The sequence below is a fragment of the Anthonomus grandis genome, chromosome 14 (genome assembly GCF_022605725.1).
Source record: "Anthonomus grandis grandis chromosome 14, icAntGran1.3, whole genome shotgun sequence".
Lineage (NCBI taxonomy): Eukaryota > Metazoa > Arthropoda > Insecta > Coleoptera > Curculionidae > Anthonomus > Anthonomus grandis.
In genome coordinates, this window is record NC_065559.1 from 16,718,381 (window position 1) to 16,744,167 (window position 25,787).

General features: G+C 32.5%; 1 protein-coding gene across 1 annotated transcript in view; it reads left to right on the forward strand.

The window, feature by feature from the left end:
* The window catches only part of LOC126744387 (protein PALS1), a 463,284-nt gene that overhangs the window by 35,924 nt on the left and 401,573 nt on the right, over positions 1 to 25,787 (forward strand). The window contains exon 3 of the mRNA XM_050451770.1: positions 15,954 to 16,063. Coding sequence (XP_050307727.1) covers positions 15,954 to 16,063 — 110 coding nt within the window. The remainder of the gene's footprint in view (positions 1 to 15,953; positions 16,064 to 25,787) is intronic.

Here is a 25,787-nt window from a genome sequence, read left to right on the forward strand (position 1 = left end):
CACCATAGGCATTAGAAGATGCGTCTGAGAAACTGTGTATTTAAATACGACGGGGATTTTGACAGATTACTTGAGGGCTTATTTCAAGATTATTTAATGAATTTAATTGATCGCGAAATATTATCCATCTTTAATGCAAACTGTATGATAAAAAGTTGTCGCATCCTATCTTTTCTAACCACATATCTCGTAGAATTATCTTAGCTAAGATTATGGTTGCACTTAATAAGCCTAAAGGATTGAATACTTGCGATATTTCGGATATAACTAAGCGTTTAGTAATATTATTTCGTGACCCATTACTAATTTTATAAAAGAGAATATCTTTTTTGCATTCCAAATAAGTTTTTGTGTTTTCCTTTATGCCTATATCAAACAAATCAGCCTTATCGGTAGTGTTTATCCCTTCTAAAATTTTACTGCTATTAGAATCCCATTTTCTTAAATGAAATCCCGCTTTTTTAAGTATCGAAGCAATATTATTTCTAATTTCCTCAATTTTTCCTGCTCAGAACTGGTAAGAAGATCATCGACGTAAAAATCTTCTAATATATTACGTGATATTAGAGGAAATTCTGCTTCGCAATCAATTACTAGCTGATAAAGGCATCTTATTGCTAAAAATGTTGCCGATTTGGTACCGTAGGTAACCGTAAGTAACTCGTTGGTATCTATTTTTTCAGTTATATTGTCACGCCTCAGTATACGTTGCAAATAATTTTGTCTTTTGTGAACTTGAGACATGCTGGATAGTCGGGCCAGTCATCTGAATGTCATTAAATGATATTCCGGACCTACTAGGATACAACGCGTCAAAAACAACACGGAGCTTGGTCGTCAAACTACTGTCTTTAAAAACACCATGATGAGGCATATAATAACAATTTTCGTTGTTACGTTCATTACTTTTGACATTACGCATGTGCCCTAAAGCTTCGTATTCTTAATATTTTATATAAATTTATGATATTCGGTTTTAAAAGCTTCATTGTGTTCAAATTTGCGTAAAGAATTAAAAATCGTTTTTCAGCATTATCATAAGAATTTCGTAACTTTTCTGGACTTTCTTTTAGCGGAATCGTAACGATATAATGACCATTTTCATCGCGTCTAAATGTGTTAAAGGTGCTCCACACAAGCCTTTTCCTCATTCGATAACAATTTTAAATGTGGAAGATTCTTCGATTTCCCAAAAACGCGTAAGTTGTTTGTCAATATCAATATTTTTTATGAGGTTACACTGTCGTTCTTGATTCGATTCGCTAGCTACACGTTCAGATACAATCCAACCGAATTTTGTTTTTTGGGCAAAAAGTCCATTTACGCCTAATTTAATTCGACCTACACAAATTAAGTCCCAAAAATAATTAGCTCAGATTAGCATATCTATATCGTACGGGACATCAAAATTAGGGTCAGCTAAAGTTATGTTGTTAGGAATACTAAAATTGCTAAATTTGTTAAACTTAAAGTTTGGCAAACTATTCGTTATGTGAGGTAGTACTAAACAAGAAATGTCTACAAAAACCATTAACTTTGGACTAAACGCGAGCGATACATTTGCTTTTGCAATCCGATTGAGTTTTATTAAACCCGCAAATTTTAATCTAAACAGATGTTTTTGATAACTGAAGTTTATTTAGAAAACATTCAGTAAGAAATCTGCTTTGAGAACCGACATCAAGGAGGGCTCGTGCTACAAAAGGCTAATTGTTTTTATCAAAAATGTCAACTAATACAGTCGATAGCAATACTTGTTCGGTCAATAAGTTTACAGACGACAAATTGAAACATTCTTGCTGAATGTCCCTAATGTTTTCACCTCGGTTGATATCAAAATTGTTTACGTTTGATTTGAGACCAAATGTAGAAGTGTGTTGTTCTTAGCTTTGCATGTTTTACAGTACCGTGAGTAACCATAATTTTTAACCATTTGTCCCACTCTTAGACAATGTAAGCATAAATGTCTTTTCTTAACTTCCTCTATACATTGTTTTATATCTAATTTCAAAAGGTCTGGACAATTTTAAATAAAATGATCTTGTTTTCAAAATAAACAACTATATTTTATAAGTGGCTTTTCTACTTAAAAGGAGTTAATCTTTCTATATCGCTTATGTGTATTTTCAAGCACTTTGTTTTGTTCCAATGATTCAAGAAGATATGCCTGTTTTTTCAAAAAAGACCTTAAATTATCTAAGGTGGGTGTTGTGTATGATGTTATATCATATATCATCGAAGTGTTATATCATCTAATTTGCTGCTTATCATGTAAATAATTAACGTATCCCAAGAATCGACAGGTTCACTTAGAATTTTCAAGGCTCGAAGGTGTCTGGTTACAGTGTCAACCAATTTTCGCAAACAAGTAAAAGACTCTTTGTGCAGTTTCTGAATATTAAACAACGCTTTTACATGGTCTTGAATTAAAATCTTATTATTGTTAAATCACAAATTAATGCCCAAGCAATTTTATAATTCGCGCCTGAAAGCTCCAAACTCGCTAGAACTAACATACGATTTAAGATAATGAAACTTTTGAATGGCTAAAGTTATGTTTTTATGTATTAAGGAATCATAAGTATCGTGAAATTCAAGCCATTTGTCATAGTCTCCATTGTAGGTGAAAATTTCGATAACCGGTAGTTTAACTCTGCTCATACTTTTTGACTCCTCACTAGGATTAATAGAAGGCAGAACATTAACTGGATCGCTTGGTATGCTTTTCACTAAAAATTATTTGGCCTTAGCCTCAATGCTGTAAAAGGGAGTTTCAAAATTTTCGCGTTCACTATATTGATAATCAGGATCGTCACCAATTACCTCGATTTGCCCCTGTATATTATCGTATTCAAGAAAAACAACTTCATCATCCAAATTAAACTGTGGAAATAGTGCTTTAAGATTATTTACATATTTTTGAAAGTTTGTTAATTTTGCTTTGACTAAACCTCGTTTTTTAATTAATCTGCCATAATCAATTTTGCTTTTTATTTGCAACAATGCTTAAGATAAACTTAAATCAAATGTGCCTTAAAGTAAGCTTAAAGTGATTATTATATCGATAATAGCAAATAAAATAGCAAATTCAAATGAGTCACAAAAATACGCTTGATAGGAAGTGAAAAAAGGAAAATACTATGGAAAGGACCCACCTTGATTGTAGTCACACGGCTCAACGATAATTCTTCGTTGTCACACTCAAAATGTTATTTTACACTTCCATCCGGACGAAGGATCAAAATGTTGGAATTGTTAAAAGTGGACTGTCTATTGGGTTTGTTCTGACAGTGCTAACGTTAACTAATAAAATAAAGACAAGAACACTTTAAAATGACTGGTTTATATTAATAAGCCTTCTTAATATTAGGTACAATAGATTAATATGTTTACGAGAGATAAAAAAGGAACAGAAAAAACAGAAGCGTAACAACACGATGATTTCTTTTGCAATACTACTTCGTAGTTATTGACAAAGCTCAAAGAGATGGGCCGGGGTGCTTCCCAGAAATTGTCTATGATGTAGCGCGGTTGCCGCTTATACTGTTGTCAAGTCTTATGAATCGAAGTGTTTTCAACCCAACACCTACTTAAAGAAAAATAAGAAAACAGAACAAAAAAACAAACAGCATTATTTCACAATACCACAGAATTATTATGATATTCAATAAAAATAACTATTCAAGTATATCTAGTACCAAAACTAAATAATACAATTGTTTACATGCAGCGATATGTTGAGAGGAAGGTCGCCAGGCTCACTAGCTGTCTTAATGTCTTCAAAATCTCTGCAAAGTATTTTTCTGGACTTATCACACTGCAAACCTTGCAAATATGCAGCTTTTTCTCGTTTTATAGAAGCCAGTGCAACATTACCGTATTCCCTGTAATGTGCTCTACAGCAAGCCCTACTACAGTATGAGCATTTTACTAATTTATATGATCTTGTACGGTGTATAAAGATCAAATACCAGAGCATAGTCACCAACAATTTATTCCTGCTTTTAAAATCCGGGTAGATATCATATTTTAAATTTTATTATATATACCTGAAATTTCTAAAATTTGAAGAATTTATATTGTAAATTTTACATGCTGTATAATATCCAGACTCGCATTACATGTTGAGGCTTGTTTAGCGACCTTTTTGAGCCAGATTATTTACTTTATTTTTTCCGTACGATAAAAAGGAAAAGGTTTATCGGGATAATATTAAAAGGGAGAACATTCGTCCTATTAGCAGTGAAGAGTTTCAGAAAATTATAAAAAGTATGGTAACGTGGGCGTCATAGCACGATTAAACCATTTAAGTTCGGTGTTTGAGTGGGATTGGATTCGGTATTGACTATAGATTTAATATTTTTTTGTAATGTTGTTTTCAATATTTTGATGAAAAGTGTTATAAACTTATAATGCACAAATAATAATTATCTATTAAAAAAATATCAATGTCCGATAACAACAAAAAAGAAAGATATCTTTAAAAGAATTAAGTTTAGTTTTTAGGTTTCTAAGTGCTTATTTACAAGAGAAAAATTGTGTGATGCTTACTTATATAATTATTATTGAAACCCACATTTTATACTGAAATCACATATTTATACATACAGCTTACTCCTAATATAATTTGCCACAAATTAATAAATAAACAAATAAATTAATATAATAATAATAATATTATTATTATTATAGTATATTAAATTATATTATAGTCCGGCTATCATTACAAGGCAGGTGAGAGTCGGGCAATACTCTACTTACACCTAGACTGACAAATATGGCACTGGTATACCCTATTCCAACAAAGATGGAGCGAAGTCTTTCCGATGTATAATAATAACATACTATCAGACTCCCAAACAGAGAATAATGATCCATCTGCTAATGAAACCCAGAATACGGGATCAATTTCTAGAGAAACAACTCTTCACGCCAAACACAATCTAGTCAATTAGAAGTTAGTAATCGTGCATTTAGTCAAGAATCTAAAAATAATAACCAAATGCACCATACACCAGCTGTAGAAATAGAAAAAAATATACAAAGAATATTAAAACTGTGTGAATTGTTAAGCATAACATTGCAAAAATATGGTGGCATGGATTCTATCAAGAGACCTGGATTCCGAGACAGAAAACATCAAGGGAACTTGATGCAACGATTGTAGACACATTAAACATTAAAATATTACGTTAAGGTAGATGTTGAGAACTTTATAGAGCTCTATGAACTGATTTATTGTGCAGCCTTTACAGCAGCAGTTGCTAACGGAGCAAAGATCGACGAGCAAGAAAGGACGAGATTAAGAAGATAATTAAGAAGATTGAAATAAAAAGAGCTAGAAGGAAACACTAGTAATAAATTGAGGAGAAAGGTACAAGAAATATTAGGAAAATACAGAAATCACACCTCCAGAGATCGACCTAAGATCGTACCTCAAAACAGACCTTAGATACTCTGCCATACAAATTAGCAGTATTAAGTGCCAGGCTGCGGCAAGGGAATTCACTCAGCACGCTGTGGTTCTGCTTGGCATTAAACTCACTCTTCAGACAGTTTAACAGGACAGGAAATGGATACACGCTAAAAAAAGGCCATGTGAAGCACACCGTATTACACGCGATCTTAAGCTCTACGCACCTGCTCATGACAAACTTAAAGAACTGATCATGTCAGTATGACAATTCTCCAACGATATCAGTATGAAATTTGGCCTGAACAAATGTAACGTAATCAATATAGATAAAGGAAAATGCAAAATAGGAGAAGTGCAACTGACAGACGCTAGCTAGAAGCCATGCTAGAAGAAAATGCCTAGGTTTCAACAAGAGAGTAGAGCCGATCACACGAGTATTAAAGATAACCTCTTGAAGGAATATCTTTCCAGAATGAAAAAATTTTGCAATAGACTAAACTCAGTAGTAGACATCTTTTCAAAGCAATAAAAACTTTGGCGATATCGGTATTAACATACTCATTCGGACTAATCGCGTGAAGCAACAGGAATCTGGACAAAGTCATGACGAAAACAAGAACAACTCTGTCTAATCATAGGAAGCACCACTCTAAGGCAAGTACGGATGACAATACGAAGAGGCAAAGGAGGAAGAGGCCTTACTCCTACCAAAAATCTACACAACGGGCAAGTTAAACTGCTAAAAGGGTACCTCCACCAAAGAAAACCAACCTTGCCTTACATAGAAGTGTGTCTAACCGACCGCACATACATACGCTTTTAAACTTTGTCAATGATTCTCATCAAAACAACGAGTTGATTGTAAGTATGGAGAAGACACAGAAAATAGCGAAGCAAAACCCTCTATGGAAGGCACCCTTATGACCTTGACCAACCATAAATCGACAAGATAGGGTCAAAAGCAGGGTTGAGGAGTAGGGAACTCATCCCAGAAACGGAGGGCTTCACGATAGCTATCCAGGATTTGGTGGTAACCCCTACGAACTTTTTGAAACACATCGTCAAAAATCCCCAGATAAGAATGAGCTGGTCATTATAGACGTTGCAGTATCAAACACCCATAACCTGCTGAACATCATTGCAGAGAAGAAGAGGAAATCCTAGAATATTGAAAGACTAGACTTAGTAAAAAACAACTTTGTTTGAGTTCAACATGTGCATAGGGGCAAGGAGGATGTTTTGTTGTACAATCAATTCTCTGTGTAAACTTGACTTACACACATTTTCAAAAGAGGAAATTCTCGTAGAATAATAAAAGCTGATTAAGAAATCTATAAGAATTATAAAATATTTAATTTCTATAAAAATGCTTTTTATGAAATAAGTAATTATACTTAGCATACTCTAATTAAGTGCATAAAAAAGCGCATAAAGTGTTCATAACCGGTAATATTCTTTATAATTTAAAACATAATCTATTAATAATAAATATTTATCATGTAAATATATTTTGACGACATCACTGTGCCGGTGGAATCAACAATGCGATTTAGCGGCGTTGCGATGTTGTTCCCTTTTCTCTGATATACGTTATCTGCATTCATTTAACTTTGAATATTGACTTTTTTTATAGAGTATCTTATCACATTTTGTTGTTACAAGCAAACAAACTGCCCATAGTTCCACGGAAATGCTAATTCTAGCCTTTCAATGGTCTAAGGAGGAAATACACCGATCTGGCAGATGAAGTCAAGAAACTGTGGGGACTTGAAAAAGTAACAATTTTGCCCATTGTGTTATCAGCCATGGGAATCGTACCCAAATACCTGCACAAAAGCCTTGATATCCTTGGGCTACATAGTAACCTCTTTTAGCTGCTACAGAAAGTCATTATTTTAAGCATCAGACGAATAGTCAGAAAATTCTTGATTCAAGAATAGGCGAGAGTGCCTGGTATTGCACTTGTACCTAGCTCTAAACACCAGGAAAACCTGAGAATAACTGGAATTAATCATTTTAATAATAAAGGTCTTTTATTTGGTACAAAACATTTGGCATTTTTAATTCAATAATTTTAAGGCCGGATTTGGCGCAACATGATAGCATCTCGCTGCCTGTTCTTCCATCTAACACAACAATCGTATTGTGAAGATATGGTACAAAAAATATAAAAAATTAATACACACTTAAGTCTATCAGACAAGTCCAGCTTTTACCCCTGCCTTCTACATTCAACTACCTGCATATCTACATTAAAAATAATAGAAAATTCAGGAACCAGATAACCACTTACTTCAGCTATTGACTTTTTGTATATGCACACTTTAAATGAATTTAAGGAACTGATGTTCTTAAATTCACTTTAAAGCCTGTTTATAATTTAGCTATTTGGTATGAATAAGAACGTTTAAATATGTTGGTGTTATGTTGGAGAGGTGTTTCTGTATTCCGGGTGTTGATATTATGAATATATGTAGGGTATCTAATTTTATTGTATTAATAAGGCGGAGATTTAGACTAGATTATAATAAAAAATAATGAAGAGACACGATATAGTATTCGGTCGTACATATTTAGACAGCTTGCTGCCTTGAGTTCGTGCCTTATAGGGTTTCGTTTTCGTATACTTAAGTCAGATTTACGATGCACTATACCATTATTGAATGACATGGCATTACTGCATGACTTTTGGCATTTTCTGATCTGTATCAATTTAATAATATTCGTAATGAATAGGTAACATTCTTGATCTGATACTTGCTTGCCATCATGCACTGTTGCTTGCCATCCTTCTATTGCTTTATCATTTAGAGCAGAAACCAATAGGAATTATAACTTTAAACCAAACCCTCAAAGACACAACTATAAATTTAAAAAGGCTAACTTTACCATGGTACATCAGCTTATCTCTAAGGTTCAGTGGAATTTTGTTCATGAATAGAATGGTGTCTTTTCTTTGATAGAGCAGTTCCTCGTTATATGCGTCGAAAAAAGAAATATATCTACAAAACTAAACTGCCCCAAATGACATACTGCCCAAATTGTGGCAGCTCTTAAGGAGAAGTATACATATACGGTGCTTTTCTTTAATCCCCTCTCTTCATTTTTTGAATGCATTAATGCAAAATATTGAGATTTCAGGTAATGCAATTGACGAATGAATACTATGTTTTAAAGCAAAATTGACAGATGAAAATTTCAAACTGGCTGCTGGGCGCCATCTTGAAAAAAAAAATTAAATGGAAAGGGTGGTCTTGTGGCACATAATTTTAAAGCTCCTGACGTACTTTATAACCCTAGAATATAAATTCAATATCTTCACCTACTATAAAATGGTGGTACATTTCATATTTACCTGAATATATTAACATTTAACTTGGTATATCGAATAAACCGGAGTAATGTTAGCAACGGAATAACAGCAACGGCGGTTGCCGACTCACGAGGTCGCGCGCGATGTCGAAGCGGTGCTTATGAAAATTGATAGTTTACTCAACACATGCAAAACTTTAGATGCATTGTAACTTCTATTAGATGCATTTTCCCAACGCGAAAAATTCTACATTACTAATTTTGTTATGTGGGCACAATTGAAAAAATTATGTAAAATTTCATCCGAAAATTTTTTTTTTAAATCGATATAAGTCGTGTAAAGCAAAAAAAAACACCGTTGTTATGGTCGAAATTTTAAGATTCTTCTTAGGGATGATAACTCAATATCTGTACTGGATATACGGTTTGAGAAGGTCGACCAATTTTAAAAAACACCATTGCTAGGGGTGAAAAATATAATTTTTTAAGAGATGATACTACAAAGTTTTTAGATACTTACTATATATACCTTTTAAAAAAGCCGACGTATTTTAAAAAAGTTGAATTTTTTTATTATGATGAAAGAATAGACCTAATTCGGTATTTTCGACATTTGAAGGGTAAGAAAATACCGTTGCTACCGGTAAAAAATTAAGATTAGAAGAATGATAAAACAGTATCTATAGATACTGTTTTATCATTATTCGTTTATTCATACTATCGTTTGAAAAAGCCGACGTATTTTAAATAACTAGAATTTGTTTACTATGTTAGAAGAAGAGACCAAATTCGGTATTTTCGACAATTGAAGAATTCATGTGTGTATACCAGAACTGTTTAAGACTTAGTATTTTCCTACTTCCTAATGCTTTATAGTATGGATCTTCCCTTCGAACTCGTTTGCACCATTTTTTATCAGGTATTTCAATTGTTATTTTATTTACAACGCAGGATTTTGTATTTATTCCTAATATTATAGTCTTATGGCAAGACAATACATATTCTCTAACATTTCTACAGAATCTACTTGTTTTTTTTCGAAGCTCTTTATGCATGATATAATTTTTTATGTAGTTTAAATTCTAGTTTTTTAAAATTAGTCGGCTTTTTCAAAAGGCATATACAAGGTGTCCCAGAAGTCGACGATCAAACTTAAGGAGGGGAAGGAGGAGGTCATTTAGAATCTAAATATCTATATATGTGGTTAACAAAATATTGATGGGTAAAAAGTTATTCACCTTTTTGTATATTTTATTAAAATTGAATACTGCGAACAATAAAAGAGTTATGCAAAATAAACGCGGTAAACTACTATTTTATTTTTGATTATGTTTAATTTTTAGGGATGTCCTTTTAATTTTAAAATAGTTTCAAAAACTCTAACGTCTTCTAGTCCAAAAAAAATGTTTAAAAACAAGTTTTGATTTCAAAAAAAAAATAAAAAGAAATTACCCTTGAAAAAACTGACCCGCCCTTAGAAAATCTTGAGAAATTATTGTAGATTCTTAACATAATAATAAATAATAAAAACAGATTTGTTTTACCCAATTTCTAATGGAAAATACCTTACTTGTACCACTGCCAATTCTTTTAAAAATCACAAAAACTTTTAAAGGTTTTTATTTATTACCAATATTATTAAGGTAGATATTTACCATTTACCTATTCTTAAATTTAAGGTGAACGTTAAAGTTCAGTTTAAAAATATTTTGAATATTTTGCATTGTCCTTTTTTGTTGAGATAAAAATAACAAACAATTTGGTATTTTTCAAATCAGTCTTAGGTACGCTTTCCTCCATACTGGGCTATTACATACGAGTGTTTCAAAATGTTCATAGAATATACGTGAATGATCAAATTCCTGGCCAGCATTTGCCCAGAGAAGGAAGGCCTAGAGTTGATATGGGTGAAGATGAGATAATAAATATGGTAGCAGAAAATCCGACCATTAGTATTCGTCGTATAGCAAGGCGTTTGGGATTATCATCTTCATCGGTGCATCGTATTTTGAGAAGATCTCTGTTACATCCATATCATGTGCAACGGGTGCAAGCATTGTTACCCGGAGACTACGCCACAAGAGTACGATCTTGCAAGGATATGTTACGTCGCAACAGAACCGACCCTCAGTTTTTCTAAAGAATTTTGTGGAGCGACGAATCATTGTTTCAAAGGATAGGAATATTTAATATTCACAATTTACATCATTGGGAATATGTTAACCCTAGAATTGTGCGCGCTTCCCGTTTCCAACATCAATTTGAAATAAGCATGTCGGCTGGAATAATTGAGGCTAAGTTAATTGGCCCTTTTGAATTACCAAGACGACTCAATGGCGAAAGCTACCTCAATTTTTTACAAAATCATTTAAATGGCTTATTAGAAGACGTATCCTTAGAAACACGTCGAAACATGTGGTTGCAGCATGATAAAGCTTCTCCACACTACGCTCGAGTAGTGAGAGTTTATATCAACCAACAGTTTCCAAATCGTTGGATCGGAAGGGGTGGGACTATCCGCTGGCCACCGCGGTCTCCCGACCTTAACCCATTGGACTTCTTTTTGTGGGGTTATTTTAAAGAATTAGTTTACGCTACAAAAAGTCGCACTGAACAGGAATTGCGTCAAAAAATAGAAGAAGCGATCAGAGTGATCAATAACAACCAGCGGGGATTCCAACGGTTAAAAAGAAATTTTATTCGACGATGTAGATTATGTGTAAGGGTAGGCGGCAGACATTTTGAACATTTAATGTAGTTAATACCTTATTAATAATTAAATAAAAAAATATTATTACAATTTCTTGTATTTTTGAAAAAATCTGGCAATGGTACAAATAAGTATTTTCTATTTGAAATTGGGTAAGACAAATCTGTATTCAAGTCTTTAATTATGTTATGAAACTACAGCTCGGAAATATCGAAATGGCCAGTGAAATTTGGGTGCGCATTGGCAAAATCCTCGAAAGCCCATGTTACGCCGTTGGTTTATCATTTTCTGTCTTCATCGCACACTGACTCTCTCACTCTTTCTTCCTACATCTCAAAGGCCATTTCGATATGGGCGAGTTGTATTTTTTCATTAATTTCTCAAGATTTTCTAAGGACGGGTCAGTTTTTTGAAAGGTTAATTTCATTGAATCCATTATTCTTTTATTTCTATTTCATTGAATTAATTATTCATATTTCTTGAAAACAAAACTTGTTTTTAAGATCATATTTTTCTTGACTAGAAGAGAGCAGAGTTTTTGAAACTATTTTAAAATTAAAAAAACACTCCTAAGAATTAAAGAAAAATAAAAAGTACGAAAGAATTAATAAAAAGTATAAAATATTAAATAATTTTTTAACTGTCAACAATTGGATAACAACATATATAGTTATTTTAATTCAAAATGACCTCCCCCTTCTCCCCTTTAAGTTTGATCGTAGACTTTTGGGACACCCTGTATAGTAAACATTTTAGTATCATCCCTTAAAAAATCATATTTTTTCACCTCTAGCAACGGTGTTTTTTTACTCTCCAATCGTCTAATATACCGAATTTGGTCTCTTCTTCTAACATAGTAAAAAAATTCTAGTTTTTTAAAATACGTCGGCTTTTTCAAACGACATACATAGTAAGTATCTATAGATACTATATTATCATTCTTAAAAAAAATCTTAATTTTTTACCCGTAGCAACGGTGTTTTTTTACCCTTGTGTCGAAATGTCGAATTACCCAAATGTCGAAAATATTGAATTTGGTCTTTTCTTTCATCATAGTAAAAAAATTGTAGTTCTTTAAAATACGTCGGCTTTTTCAAACGATATACATAATAAGAATCTATAGATATTGTATTATCATCTCTTAAGAAATTAAAATTTTTCACCACTAACATCAATGTTTTTTTACCCTCCGATTGTCGAATACACCGAATTTGGTTTCTTCTTTTATCATAGTATAATTACTTAAGATTTTTAAAATACGTCGCCTTTTTTAAACGGAATATATAGTAAGGAAGTATAGATATTAAGTTATCATCCCTAAAAGTACTTAAAATTTCAACCATAATAACGGTGTTTTTGTTAATCTTTAAATATTGAACGTCTTATATCGATTTTAAAATAATTTTATTCGGATTCAATTTCACATAAATTTAATAATTGTGCCAACATACGAGGGTGGTCCCAGAAGTATCCGACCCAAGAAAGAAAATACGAAAATTTTGGAAAAAATTTATTTATTTTTCAACATAATCTCCTTTCAGCTCTATAAACTTTTCCCAGCGATGTTTTATAAGTTCGATACCCTTTTTATAATAAGAACTGTCTTGCGCCTCGAAATAGCCATTAACTGCAGACATCACTTCTTCATCGTTGGAAAATCATAACCACTGAGCCAGTTTTTTAAGTTTGGAAAGCATGAGGTAGCAATTCAAACTTTAATTCGTTAATTTTGGCCATTGCAATAACGGATTTGTGAGCTGGTGCATTGTCTTAATGAAACAACACTTTCGTCTTAACCAAATGCGGCAGTTTTTGCTTGATTTCTTCGCTCAAACATTGCAATAAGTTCGCATAATACTCGCATTTGATAGTTTTACCTTTTTCAAAATAGCCAATGAAAATTATCCCTCGCGCATCCCAAAAAACCGACGCCATGACCATGACCTGCAGATGAAACGGTTTTCGCCTTCTTTGGAGCCGGTTCCCCCTTTTGAATCCATTGTTTTGATTGTTCTTTTGTCTTAGGTGTGAAGTGATGGACCCATGTTTCATCCATGGTTAAAACGACGCAAAAAGTCTGCTTTGTTGCGATTAAATTTCGCTAAACACTCAATTGAAACATCTTCACGACACTGTTTTTGCTCGAGTGTGAGCAAACGCGGCACCCATCTTGCACACAGCTTTCTCATGTCAAAATTTTCAGTTAATATGCGATGTACCGTAATTTTTGAAATGCCTACGATGTCTGCTAGCTCGCGCACTTTCAGTCGACGATCATCCAGTACCACTTTGTGAATTTTCTTTAAAATTTCTGGAGTCGTCAGCTCATTTGGTCGACCATTGCGATGCTCGTCTTGGCAGCTCGTACGGCATCGTTTAAACTCTGCTACCCAATATTTTACTGTAGTTAACGAAGGAGCAGACTCACCCAGAGTCGAATCCAGTTCAACTTTTATATTGGTTGGGCTGAGGCCTTTCAAATAAAAGTATTGTATCACATAACGATGACCAATTTTCTCCATTTTCATAAATTCACTGAAAACGTTCACTATTGATGGCTGCCAAACAAATACTAAACAACGTGGCGTCTTCAAACTTGAAACATATACTTTATAGATTGTATACTTTTTAATACACTGATATTTTTCAAACTACTACCGACATCTCTAGGTCAGGCCGGGTACTTCTGGGACCACCCTCGTAAAATCAGTTAAAAGGAATTTTTTGCATTGAGAAAATGCATCTAATGGAAGTTATAATGCACTTAATTTTTTGCATGATTGTGTTTAGGAACTATCAATTTTCATAAGCACCGCTCCGACATCGCGCGCGTCTTCGTGGGTTCGTGGGCCGGCAGTGCCGTTGCTCGTATTCCGTTGCTAACTTACTCGGGTTGTGACAACCCAGACTGATGCCAAAAGGGAAAGTGATGAAATTGCAAGCATAATATTAAAGTACCTCTGATCCAGAGAAACAAATGAAGAATCTGAACTTGTCGTCTTTACGGATAACTGTGGAGGCCAGAATAAAAACTGGCTAACTATATCACTTTGGATTCAGCTTGTCAGAGAACATAAATTGAAAAGTACTGAACATCGATTTTTGGTATCAGGACATACATACATTGCGACAAGGATTTTGCCCAAAAAAATTTTTCAAACAAAATATTGTCCAGAGGGGTGGTATGAGGCTGTAAGGAAAAATAAAAGAATCAATCCATTCGAAGTTATTGTTATGGATCACAGAGATTTCCTATCATTCGCAAAAGGTAAAAAAGAATTTAACTACAGATAAAGAACCTTTTAGCTTTACCCATGCACACTGCTTCCGATTTGAAATGAATGATTTAAACACGATGTTTACCAAAGTAAATGGGTACTTTAAAAAAGTTAATGTTGGAAAATGTGGAAATAAGTTAGGTCTTGAATCAAATAATATTCTTAGCAGCTTAGACGGTAAGTACAATGAGTGTTTAAAATAAATATTAAGAAAGTTGAAGACAAAAAAACTCATGCGATATATACTACCTATCAATCACAACATTTATCTGACCATTTTAGAGCAGTATGGTGGGGATTCCATTAATGAAACTGAAGAAGATGATAATATAGAGAATGTAGATAGAGAAGAAAAAGACGTTATTTTAAAATAAAAAAAAAAAAGATTAAGTGAACTTAACACTAACTTAGATGTGCTAAATAATATTTTGAGTTGACTCTTGATTGTATAAAATATAGTTTTATTTTGACCCAAGAAAGACATAAGCCATATTTAAAAAAAAGCAAATAAGTTCGAAAAAAATACTTTTTTAATTTCTTTTACTCTTTAAGGGAAGAACTCAACCCATAAAGGCCCTACACAAAGAAGAAACACATTTACACATATAATCAACCTGATTTGCAGATTTAACGAAAATCTTTAAAGACTTTTTTCTCAAAAAATACTAAATGTGGCTTATGTACATACCTTTTTGCCCCGAGCGCTTCAAATCATGTTCGAATATTATCGAATATATTTATAAAATTGTAGCCAAATTTCAGATCCTGTTGAAGAACATCAAATATGAAAACAACATATAATGACGAAATCAGATACACTATTTTATAAATCTTGTGCGATACCACTTGATCTTAATTCTAATGAAGTAAAAACCATTTTTGGACGCATATGTAGTAAAGAAACTTGCATTGTCTACAATAACTTGTTAATTAAACATAAGTACTATTAAATATTATTTCTATTACTTTCTATTTTTGATTTTTTAACTGTTTTTTTCGGTAGTAGAAAAAATGTATGTTACACGTGTATAAAATCTCCTATTTTTATTCATGAGAATTGACAAATTTCCTATTTAAAAATGAAGGATGATTTTACACATTTTTTACATAAATAATTATATTATTTTATCCCAAAGGGGAATTTTAATATTCCTTTATTATGTCAAAAATAATAGTTAAGCCAAAAAAAAAGATTTTCCTTTTGATTAACATTTAGCTTATTTTTTTCATTGTATAGGTTCGCCTGCTGATAACGACAACCTTGAAATTGGAGATGAAATTTTGGAAGTTAATGGTAAAACACTAGAAGATGCTAATCATACGGAAGTAATCAACCATATTCATCAGGTAAGCTTCATTTGTCTTATTTTTAGTTTTTGAGAAAATCATAGTTAAAGAAACTTTAAATATTAATATTTGTACTTAAATTAAAATCACTGCTTATTTAATTTTGAACCCATTCATTCAAGTACTTGGAAGTTTGTTCCAAGTAGGTCAAAGATAAAAAAATATATATATTTTTTGGAGATAACGTTGACTTTTTTATGTGGAATTAATTAAAGGCCTTAAGAGGACTCCGAGCGTCCGAGAAAAGATTTTTCTTTTATAAGTTTTATGAATGAATTAAAAACATGGGGTAATTTATAAAAGTTTTTTCAAAATGTTTAAATAATTAAAAGTAGAAATTTTTAAAAAATATCCTATTTAAATTAATTTAATATTTATTTTAAAAGCAAATCAAAGACTTTCCCCATTATTAAAATAAATTTGAAGTAGACTTTATTTTATATCGTTCGTCAGTCGACTTTGTTTCCTATCCGCTTGAAAGCCGTGGTGAGCGACCAAATTTATATACTGTTACCGAGCATCTTGAAATCTAGCCAACTATGATGCTTTTTCTAGGGTAGTTTTATAAATGTTAAAAAAACAAGAACAAAAACTATGTAGTTGGGAGCATGTGTGCTCACTATGTCATGCATAAATAGAGCAAAGTGAAGCTCAACACGTAAATTAATTTTTATATGATTATTAATAACATATGCTCCATAGACATAACGTATACATAAATTTTCGGCCAATTGAATTTTTCTTTGGTGTTCTAAATTTAGAAAATTATAATATAGAGTGCTTTATTCATTTCAAAACGATCCACCCTTAATAAATTTCTTAAAAAAAAAAAAAAAAAACACGTCAAATTAGATATACAGGGCGACGTTTAATTATGCATTTACTGAAGTTCTGTCCTCACCTCACCTCCAGCTAACCTCACTTTAATATGTCAAATGGGAACCCCCATCGTGTGATACATCATAGTAAGCAGCGTAAAATTCTCTATTCAACGGTACCAAAAAAAAAATAAAATCGGTAAATGTGTAAGCAAATAGTTAGCGAAAATGTCTAAAAATAATGAATATTTTATTTACGCCAAACTTTGGTATGTCAAATGGCTACCCCATGGTGTGATACATTATTTTAAAGGGCATTTATTATGCTATCAATGGTTGTAAAAAAAATAAAATTGATTGACCAAGAAGCAATTAAAGTGTAAATCGGTAGGGTAGAAAAACAAATTTAATTATTTTAACAAATTTATTTTATTAAATGTTCAAAATACGCGCCGTTATTAGCAAGACAATAAAAAAGCCTATTTTCAAGCTCCTTACGAACATTGGCAAGGGTCTGCCCGCTAATTTCTCTGCATTCTTGAAATATTCTATTTTTTAAATTCTCAATACTCTCAGGTGGGCTTTTATAAACTTTGCTTTTTAAGTAGCCCCAAAGAAAAAAGTCTAGTGGGGTTAGGTTCGGAGACCGCGCAGGCCATTCGATTGCACCACATCTGCCAATCCACTTTTCTCGACAATTTTCATCAAGCCACTCTCGAACTACCAAAGTGTAGTGCGCGGGAGCTCCATCCTGCTGAAAATGTATATTATTTTCATTCAATAATATAGCACCATGTTGATCTACTTGATTTTCCATACATTGGATGATGGAAGGGTATATTGCATTTTCTAAAAGGTTTAAATAAATTTCGCCAGTCAAATTTTCTTCCAAAAATAATGGCCCGATTATTTTATTCCCATAAATTCCTGCCCAAACATTAATTTCTTGGTGATATTGGATATGGCCTTCCCGAAAAACATGCGGATTTTCATTATCCCAGTATCTACAGTTATGTCTGTTCACCAGACCATTTAAAAAAAAGGTCGATTCGTCACTGAAGCAAATATTCTTCAATAAATAGTGATCGTCGTCAATTCGCTGGCCCATCACTTCACAAAATTGAATTCTCCTATCAAAATCATCTTCTCCGAGTTTATGAAGAATATTAATTTTATAAGGAAAAAACTTTTTTTTTTTAAACTTTATGTATCGAACCAGTGGAAATATTTGTTAGTTTTGCGGCCTTTGGTATAGACAAAGTTGGATCCATAGCAAATTGTCCTAGATTGCTTGTATTTTTTTTGGATGATCTATTATAAAAAATGTAAGAATTTTAAAATGATGTAGGTACCACACTAAAAGTATTCATTTAAAATACCAAAGTTTGGCGTAAATAAAATATTCATTATTTCTAGACATTTTCGCTAACTATTTGCTTACACATTTACCGATTTCATTTTTTTTGGTACCGTTGAATAGAGAATTTTACGCTGCTTACTATGATGTATCACACGATGAGGGTTCCCATTTGACATATTAAAGCGAGGTTAGCTGGAGGAGAGGAGGTGATTGACAGAACTTCAGTAAATGCATAATTAAACGTCCCCCTGTATATCTAATTTGACGTGTTTTTTTTTATTATTTTTTTTTTTAAGAAAGTTATTAAGGGTGAATCGTTTTGAAATGAAAGCACTGTATAAGATCGCTGCATATAACTGAGAGAAAACTAAAGATTCAACTATTAAAAATGAGGCTCAAATTTCTCACCTGCTTGACATCAGGAACAACAACATTATAATATGCAGACTGACAAAATTAAATGAGTAAAACTTTTCTCTAGCACAATCTGATCCAATGATCAACTATGCAATTTTATTGCATTTACCAATAAACTATGTTTTCCAGACGAAACAGAAATTCTCCCCAAATCAGCATTAATAAGGCTGAGAGCCACACAGCTGTCTTGAAGTCTGAAGGATGATAGAAATTGAGTATCATTGAGTGAAAGGTCAGAGGTATATAATAAAAATAAAAGGATTCAAGATGATTTCCCTAGAGTACACCATCTAGAAAATTACAAGGATGGGCTCTAGTTCCATCCATTTCCCCAATCTGCATTTTTCCTGCCATATATCCATGAAACCAACTATTTACTTACAAATAAAAACCCACATTAGTGCAATTTGGAAATCAGCATATCATGGTTTACTAGATCAAAAGCTTTACTTACTTAGGAGAATAAGAGAGAAATTCCATGTCTCTACTGATGTCTGAACTGACCCTGCTGAGAGCTGTTGCAGTGCCATGGCCTCCTCTAAAGCCTGACGGAATATCTGAAAGGACATGTTTACGGCCAAAGAACAAGCACTGTAGGTTTTGTGACAAAGCCAAATGTTAAAATTCCAAAGCATGTCTCTTTTAAAAATTGGCCAGTCAACTTCGATACTGTTATTATTGTAGGTTTTAAAATAAGCATTCTTATGCATACTTTAAGAGATCCCAATGTGGTTTTTGAATTGAACTTAAAAATCGTATTATCGAAAAGAAAAAAATTTTAACAAAGACGATCACCTACCGACTATCGGGACTTTTCTAGATTGAGACAAGGCAAGGATCTGACACAGAAATGTTATATACAGTATATTTACTGCACTGAAGCAGCTATTGGCTCTAACATAAAGAAATTTTGATCTTCTGTTAATCATAAAAGAAAAAATAGCCAAATATACTATACTACTCGCCAAATACACTAAGATATTTAGACAAGACAAGTTGTGCTGGAGAGGAGATTTGCTAACTTGTTTGCTGATTATTTTTCTACAGTAGTGTTAATGTCCCCACTCATGAATTATCTGCATCGGATACCCATAAATCTCACCTTCACATTAGAATATCAGATATATTTACTAAACTCTCATCCTTGAATATTAACAAGGGTCCTGGACCAGATGGTGTGCCTACTTTATTCCTAAAAAATAGGAATAAAGTAGCTTTAATCTCTTATACCCTTATACCACATCTTTAATCTCTCCCTTCGAACTGGAATGTGCCCAGACTACTGGAATGAGAATTTCCTAAAACCTATTCATAAGTCAGGCGACAAAACCAGTGCTATCAACTATTGTCCCATCAGTATACTTAATGATGTTCCAAAAGTATTTGAAAGCTTAGTATGTGACATTATTACCCCCTTTCTTGAACCTTTACTAACCGACCAGCAGTTTGAATTTAGACCACACAAATCTATGGAGCTGAACCTTCTTACTTAGGTGAACTTTTTGTTCGATGCCTTGGAGAAGGGATATCAAGTGGATACAATATACACAGATTTCTCCAAAGCGTTCGACAAGGTACCTCACAATTATTTGTTGCGTAAACTAAAAATTATTGGTATTTAATGAACCTTTATTGTCCTGGTTCAAGAGTTACTTATCTGATCATAAACTGATTGTTAAAATTAGAAATTTTCTTTCCAAAACGAATCAGGTTTCATCTGGAGTGCCTCAAAACTTTAATCACGGGCTACTTCTTATTAATATTTTTATCAATAATATTGATAAATGCTTCACCAGCTTCCTATTTTTGTTGTTTGCTGATGATCTGAAACTGAGCTGTATTATCGAATCCCCTGATGATTGTGACAAATTACAATATGATCTAAATAATTTGGTAGTTTGGTGTGAAGGAAATGGTATGGATCTTAATCCAGCTAAATGTAAAATAATTACCTTTTCTCGACCGAGAAATACTATTAATTCTGATCGGTTTGACAAGTTTGACAAGGAGCTCTTTTTAAAGATGAAGATGTGGTATCTTCTCTTTTTAAAGATGTAGGTGTCATTTTCGAAACAAGCCTAGAGTTTTTTGATCACTTGGGTAGTGTTGTCAATAAAACTTTCCAAATGCTTGGTGTTGGGGGATGTATTCAAGACTTCATAAGTATTGCCGCTACTACTATAAAATACTCTACTGTGTCCTGGTCGGTCCTAATCTGGAGTATGCCTCCTGTGTGTGGTCTCCTTTCTATGGAGTACATATTGATGCTCTTTAACTAGTGGAACACACATTTTTAAAACAAGTTGCATATAAATTGAATAATTTGGATAATTATAATGATGCAGATATACTTAATATGCTACATCTGGCTTCCATTACTATCCGACATAAAAGAAGGGATCTTATTACTTTTTATAACATCCTACATGAGAAATTGGAACTTCAGAGCTACTTCAAAAAATCAATTTTCATGCTCCCTAAGAACAACTAGAGCCTTACCTTAAGAACTGATAGCTTTCATTACGCAATCCACCTTACTAACTATGGTCTTAATAAATTCGTCACTAGAACAGCAAACCAACACCATGATATTGACCTTTTAGAAACTTATAACAAATTCCTGGGTTAAGTTTTAGTAAGCTTAGGTTAGATATTATTAATTTTTATTACTTAATGATTATCTATATTTCTGTATATGACCTATATTATGTATTACTGTTGTGAATTTAAAAGTTTAACAGAATTGTAATTGGTCTTTGCCCCCGTTTATAAGCAAATAAATAAAATTATTGGTGGCGCTTTATAATGGCTTATCAAAAATTGTCGTACAATTATAGTAATATTTACTAAACAAAAAATAAAAGACAAATTTCAGACATCAATAATACTTTTTTCTTATCAACTTACTAAAATGCTAATTGGAAGCAACTACAGGCAACTTGGTAACCACAAGTGAAAAAGAAAAACGTTCACGTTAAAGCGTTAAAGTGCGTCCAACGTTCGGTCGAAAATAATGTTCCTAATTTATCTACTTTCAAACGAATCATCGAAAAATTCTAAAGTACTAGTTTGGTTAGTCATGTAAAACACACGGTACGAGCTCATACAGGTCACTCAGAGTATAACATCACGGCAGTTCGCGAGAGTGTGACAGAAAGACCAGAGCCATCAATTCGTCATCGGGCACAAGAATTGGCATTGTTCACATAGTTCACAAAGACACTCTTCAGCGAGTTCTCATTAAAGATTTACAGCTGCATCCCTACCAGATCTAACTGATTTTTTTTCAAAAACGAAGAACCGTATCGTGCTATGTTAACACAGTGTCTTGTTACTCATCTTGACGACATGTGGTTTTAGGAGGACGGTGCCATATGTCATACCGAAACATTGACGATCTTGCACGAGTTTTCTCCTGGTCTTTTCTCGGTTTGGTGACGAGAATTGGCAGGTTTATGCCAATAAGCCTGCAACCGTCGAAGCATTGAAAGCCGAAATTGGTCGCTGTATCAATGAGATACCACATATATACAATTACGTTATTAAAAATTCGGCAAAAGGGGTACGCATATACCAGCGAAGCCCCGGCTTTTTACAAGATATTTTGTACATAATTCCCAAATGTAAATTTCCTAAATCAATAAATATTTCAAGACATACTACAGAAAACCATGTTTTATTGAACACTCTTTTATTGAAATCTTGCACTCTTAAAAATAGGTGAATAAAAATTCAACAATTGTATAGATTTTACATACAATTTGATTCTGGAAATGGTACAGAATCAATTTGTGTAGAATTTCTCTATGGTATTGTGGTTAAACAACTGTGGTTCTATAATCAACAAATTGTGTATCAATTTGATTTATTTTATTGTATTTATAGTACACTATTTGTGTACTTAAATTCGACAATATTTTATATTTATTTAATATAATTGTTCAGTAAAAAAGCAAACTCTTAGTGTTTTTTTAACATGGTATATACAGGAAAAAAACACAATTTGTGCATTTTAAATACACACGTTAGTGTAGGTTGTTTTAACAATATATTTTATTTTCTTTCATTTCAACTATTAAATTTTATTACAAATTGTGTATAATAATACTATATATTGTTTTATAAATTTAAATATAGTGTAGGTTACTTATTTTAGGTTTGTATATCCAATTAACATAAGAACTGGAGTTTTTTATTACAATGTTTTGTATTTATATTCATAAAAATTTAAAATACATTTTAGAGAATTTCGTCATAAATCTGTGTAATAATAAATTCTAGTGAGCCTGGGAAAAACAGGATAAAAAAAGCTGTTTTTTTATTTTAACAATTTATTTAATTGTATCAAATATTTTCGACCTTTTCTTCAATCGTTTCAAACCTAAGTTTTTTCCATAGATATTTTACACTGTCTCCTTTATAGCTCCATGTAAGTTTAGGGGATCTTGGTGGACACGATATATCTACAGGAGCCTTCCTTCCTATCCAATAAAAAAAATCTTAATTATTTGTTTTAATAGTAATAGCCTAGGTAATTTTTAAGAAATTTTTTAAATTTAATTTTAAAAGGTTTTTAGTTTGTTGATAATAGTTTAATTACCATAGTAACATATCCAAACATTATTTATTTTCTTGTTTTTATAGCAACTAGACTAAACCAAAATAAACAGCAAAAAAAATGAACAATGGTTATAAAAGCTTATTTTTTAAAAACAACCCTATCATGTGATACATCATTAGAATCAGATTCCGAGATCCCTGTACTAAACATCGAAAAAAGCTCACCCTGTATATATCGTATTTTTCCCCCTCTCTAAGGTTTTAATAATTTAGTAGGAACTTTAGTAGGTATATATCTACCGACCTATAGTTGTGAAAGTTATACTTGCTAGATTTAGTATCTGTGGACTGCGGTTCACTTTAATGAAAAGTTTGATTTAAGTTTAAACAAACCACATTTATAAAGACTTACATAAAGCATTTCAATGCAATGACAATATTTGGTTTTTCTAAACCAAGTTAACCAAAGGACGAGAGTGTGAGAGCTAGTGGCTGCCCACAGCGAGTAGGTATATGTAGGTATAGGAGTTCAAATTTCCTTATAATACTACTACAGGACTTGAAAAGGACGGTACAGGACTGTCAGACAGTGCTATGATTAAGTAGATACCATTTTGTAATACAAATTGAAATACAAATGCAATAAAGGTTACAAATTTAACCGACCTCTACATTAAAATTGGATAGGTACAAAGATAAAAAAGATGTAAAAAAAGTAAGTATACCTACTTATCTATTCTACTGTAAAGTTATCAGTTATCACTGAAAAACTAAATAGGTACCAGCTACCTGTATAAACATCAAAATATCCAGTAAATTCCAAAGTATACAATAAATGCAAAAAAAAATATGGTGCTTACCTAATTACCTACCTACAAACTGCTCCTGGAGTTGGTCCAATAAACCCCACTCGTTAAGTTTATCTTCAACGAATATATCCATTTTTTTCTTATGCAATTTTAACACTTAACGAAACGAAAAAACTTTAAAACAAATTAATGCCGGCCGATTGATTGAAGGACTGAAGAATAAACAGTTGAACACCTGTGGCACTGGGAATTATAGCAATGCTGCCATCAAATGTATCTTAAAGATTACACCGCCAATTAAAAAAGTTACGTTTCCTTTTTCCTTACGCGTGTTATTATCACGATATTATTTAAATAAATAAAATTAGAACTTATGCTGATTGGGCTTATTTTTAAATATCCTATTAAATCATTTTCAATTAACAACTTTAAATCGACTGCAAATTTTGATGCATACCTTTACAACTGTTTAATATTGAATCTGGCAACATTGACGCTAACAACGAAGTTCTAGCGGCAAAGGCAAGGGCGTCGGGCGCGTCCTCCTTTATACACAATTGTGTATTATAACTACACAATACATAGTTTAAAATTCTATAATTGTGAAGGGCTATTAGCAAGAATCTTTTTTATTCTACACAATTGTAAATAAAATCAACACAAGCCAGAATAAAAAAATAATTAAAAATTGTAGTAAAAATATACGTGGTTATTAGATTTTTTTACCAAACTGCATTGGATTTAAAAAAAAAGATGTGGAATATTTATACACATTATCTTAATAATTAATATCCACTTATGGTGTATTAATTTAATATGCAATAATTGTATAAAATATACACATTAAAACATATACAAAATGCCTGAGAATTTTTATACAGGACTGTGAGATATTATCTAACAATTGTGTATTAAAATTAAACATTTTTTTTTACACAACAAAATGTGAAAAAATCCATCGGGATCTTTCTGTGTGTGCGCTCTTATTGCGCGCAAGGACAGCAGTTGTTCTTTGGGTTCCTTTTAGGTTCTTTGTATGGTGCGTTACTGACCATATAATTAGTAACCTACGAAGCCGGCCTGATAAGTTTCATTTTTAATCATTTGATTTAACAGAGATTCTGTAACCTATTAGATCTAGGGAGTTGTTGTTTAAAACTTTAAAATCAAGACTTCCTAACAAACTCAACTCCTTAGAAATATCCCCTGTAAACCCGTTAGTCTTGCCGGACTATTTATAATATATGATATCTATATATGATACAAGATGACCAAAAATGCACCATCTCATTCCATTTATTAATACGAATTCCATGATGTATCACAAGTAATTTCTGTTTTATTACTTAAAATGGAAAATGCTCTTTTTATATATATTTTTTTTAAGTAGGCATTGCAAGCAAATATCAATTACTTAAACGCATGTAAATAGCTATCACCGCTCCGGTAACATATTACCCATGTTATCGAATAATTATGATTCTAGTTATCTAGTCACTAGTGTGTCTCGTATACCGAATTTATGTGGATACGTTTAATATTATCAGTCCTTCTAGTTGGTGGTCATGCCCTACTTCTGTATGCGTCCTATCTAGACCTCCACTCATCATCTTGGTTTATCTGTTGTCGCATTCTTGCAATGTGTCCCGCCCAATTCTACTTTAGAATTACTATTCTTTCTACTGGTTCAGTCACTCAGCTTCTTCTAGACAGCTCAGCTTTTGTGATGTGATATCTGAAAGTCAGTCCCAGCATTGACC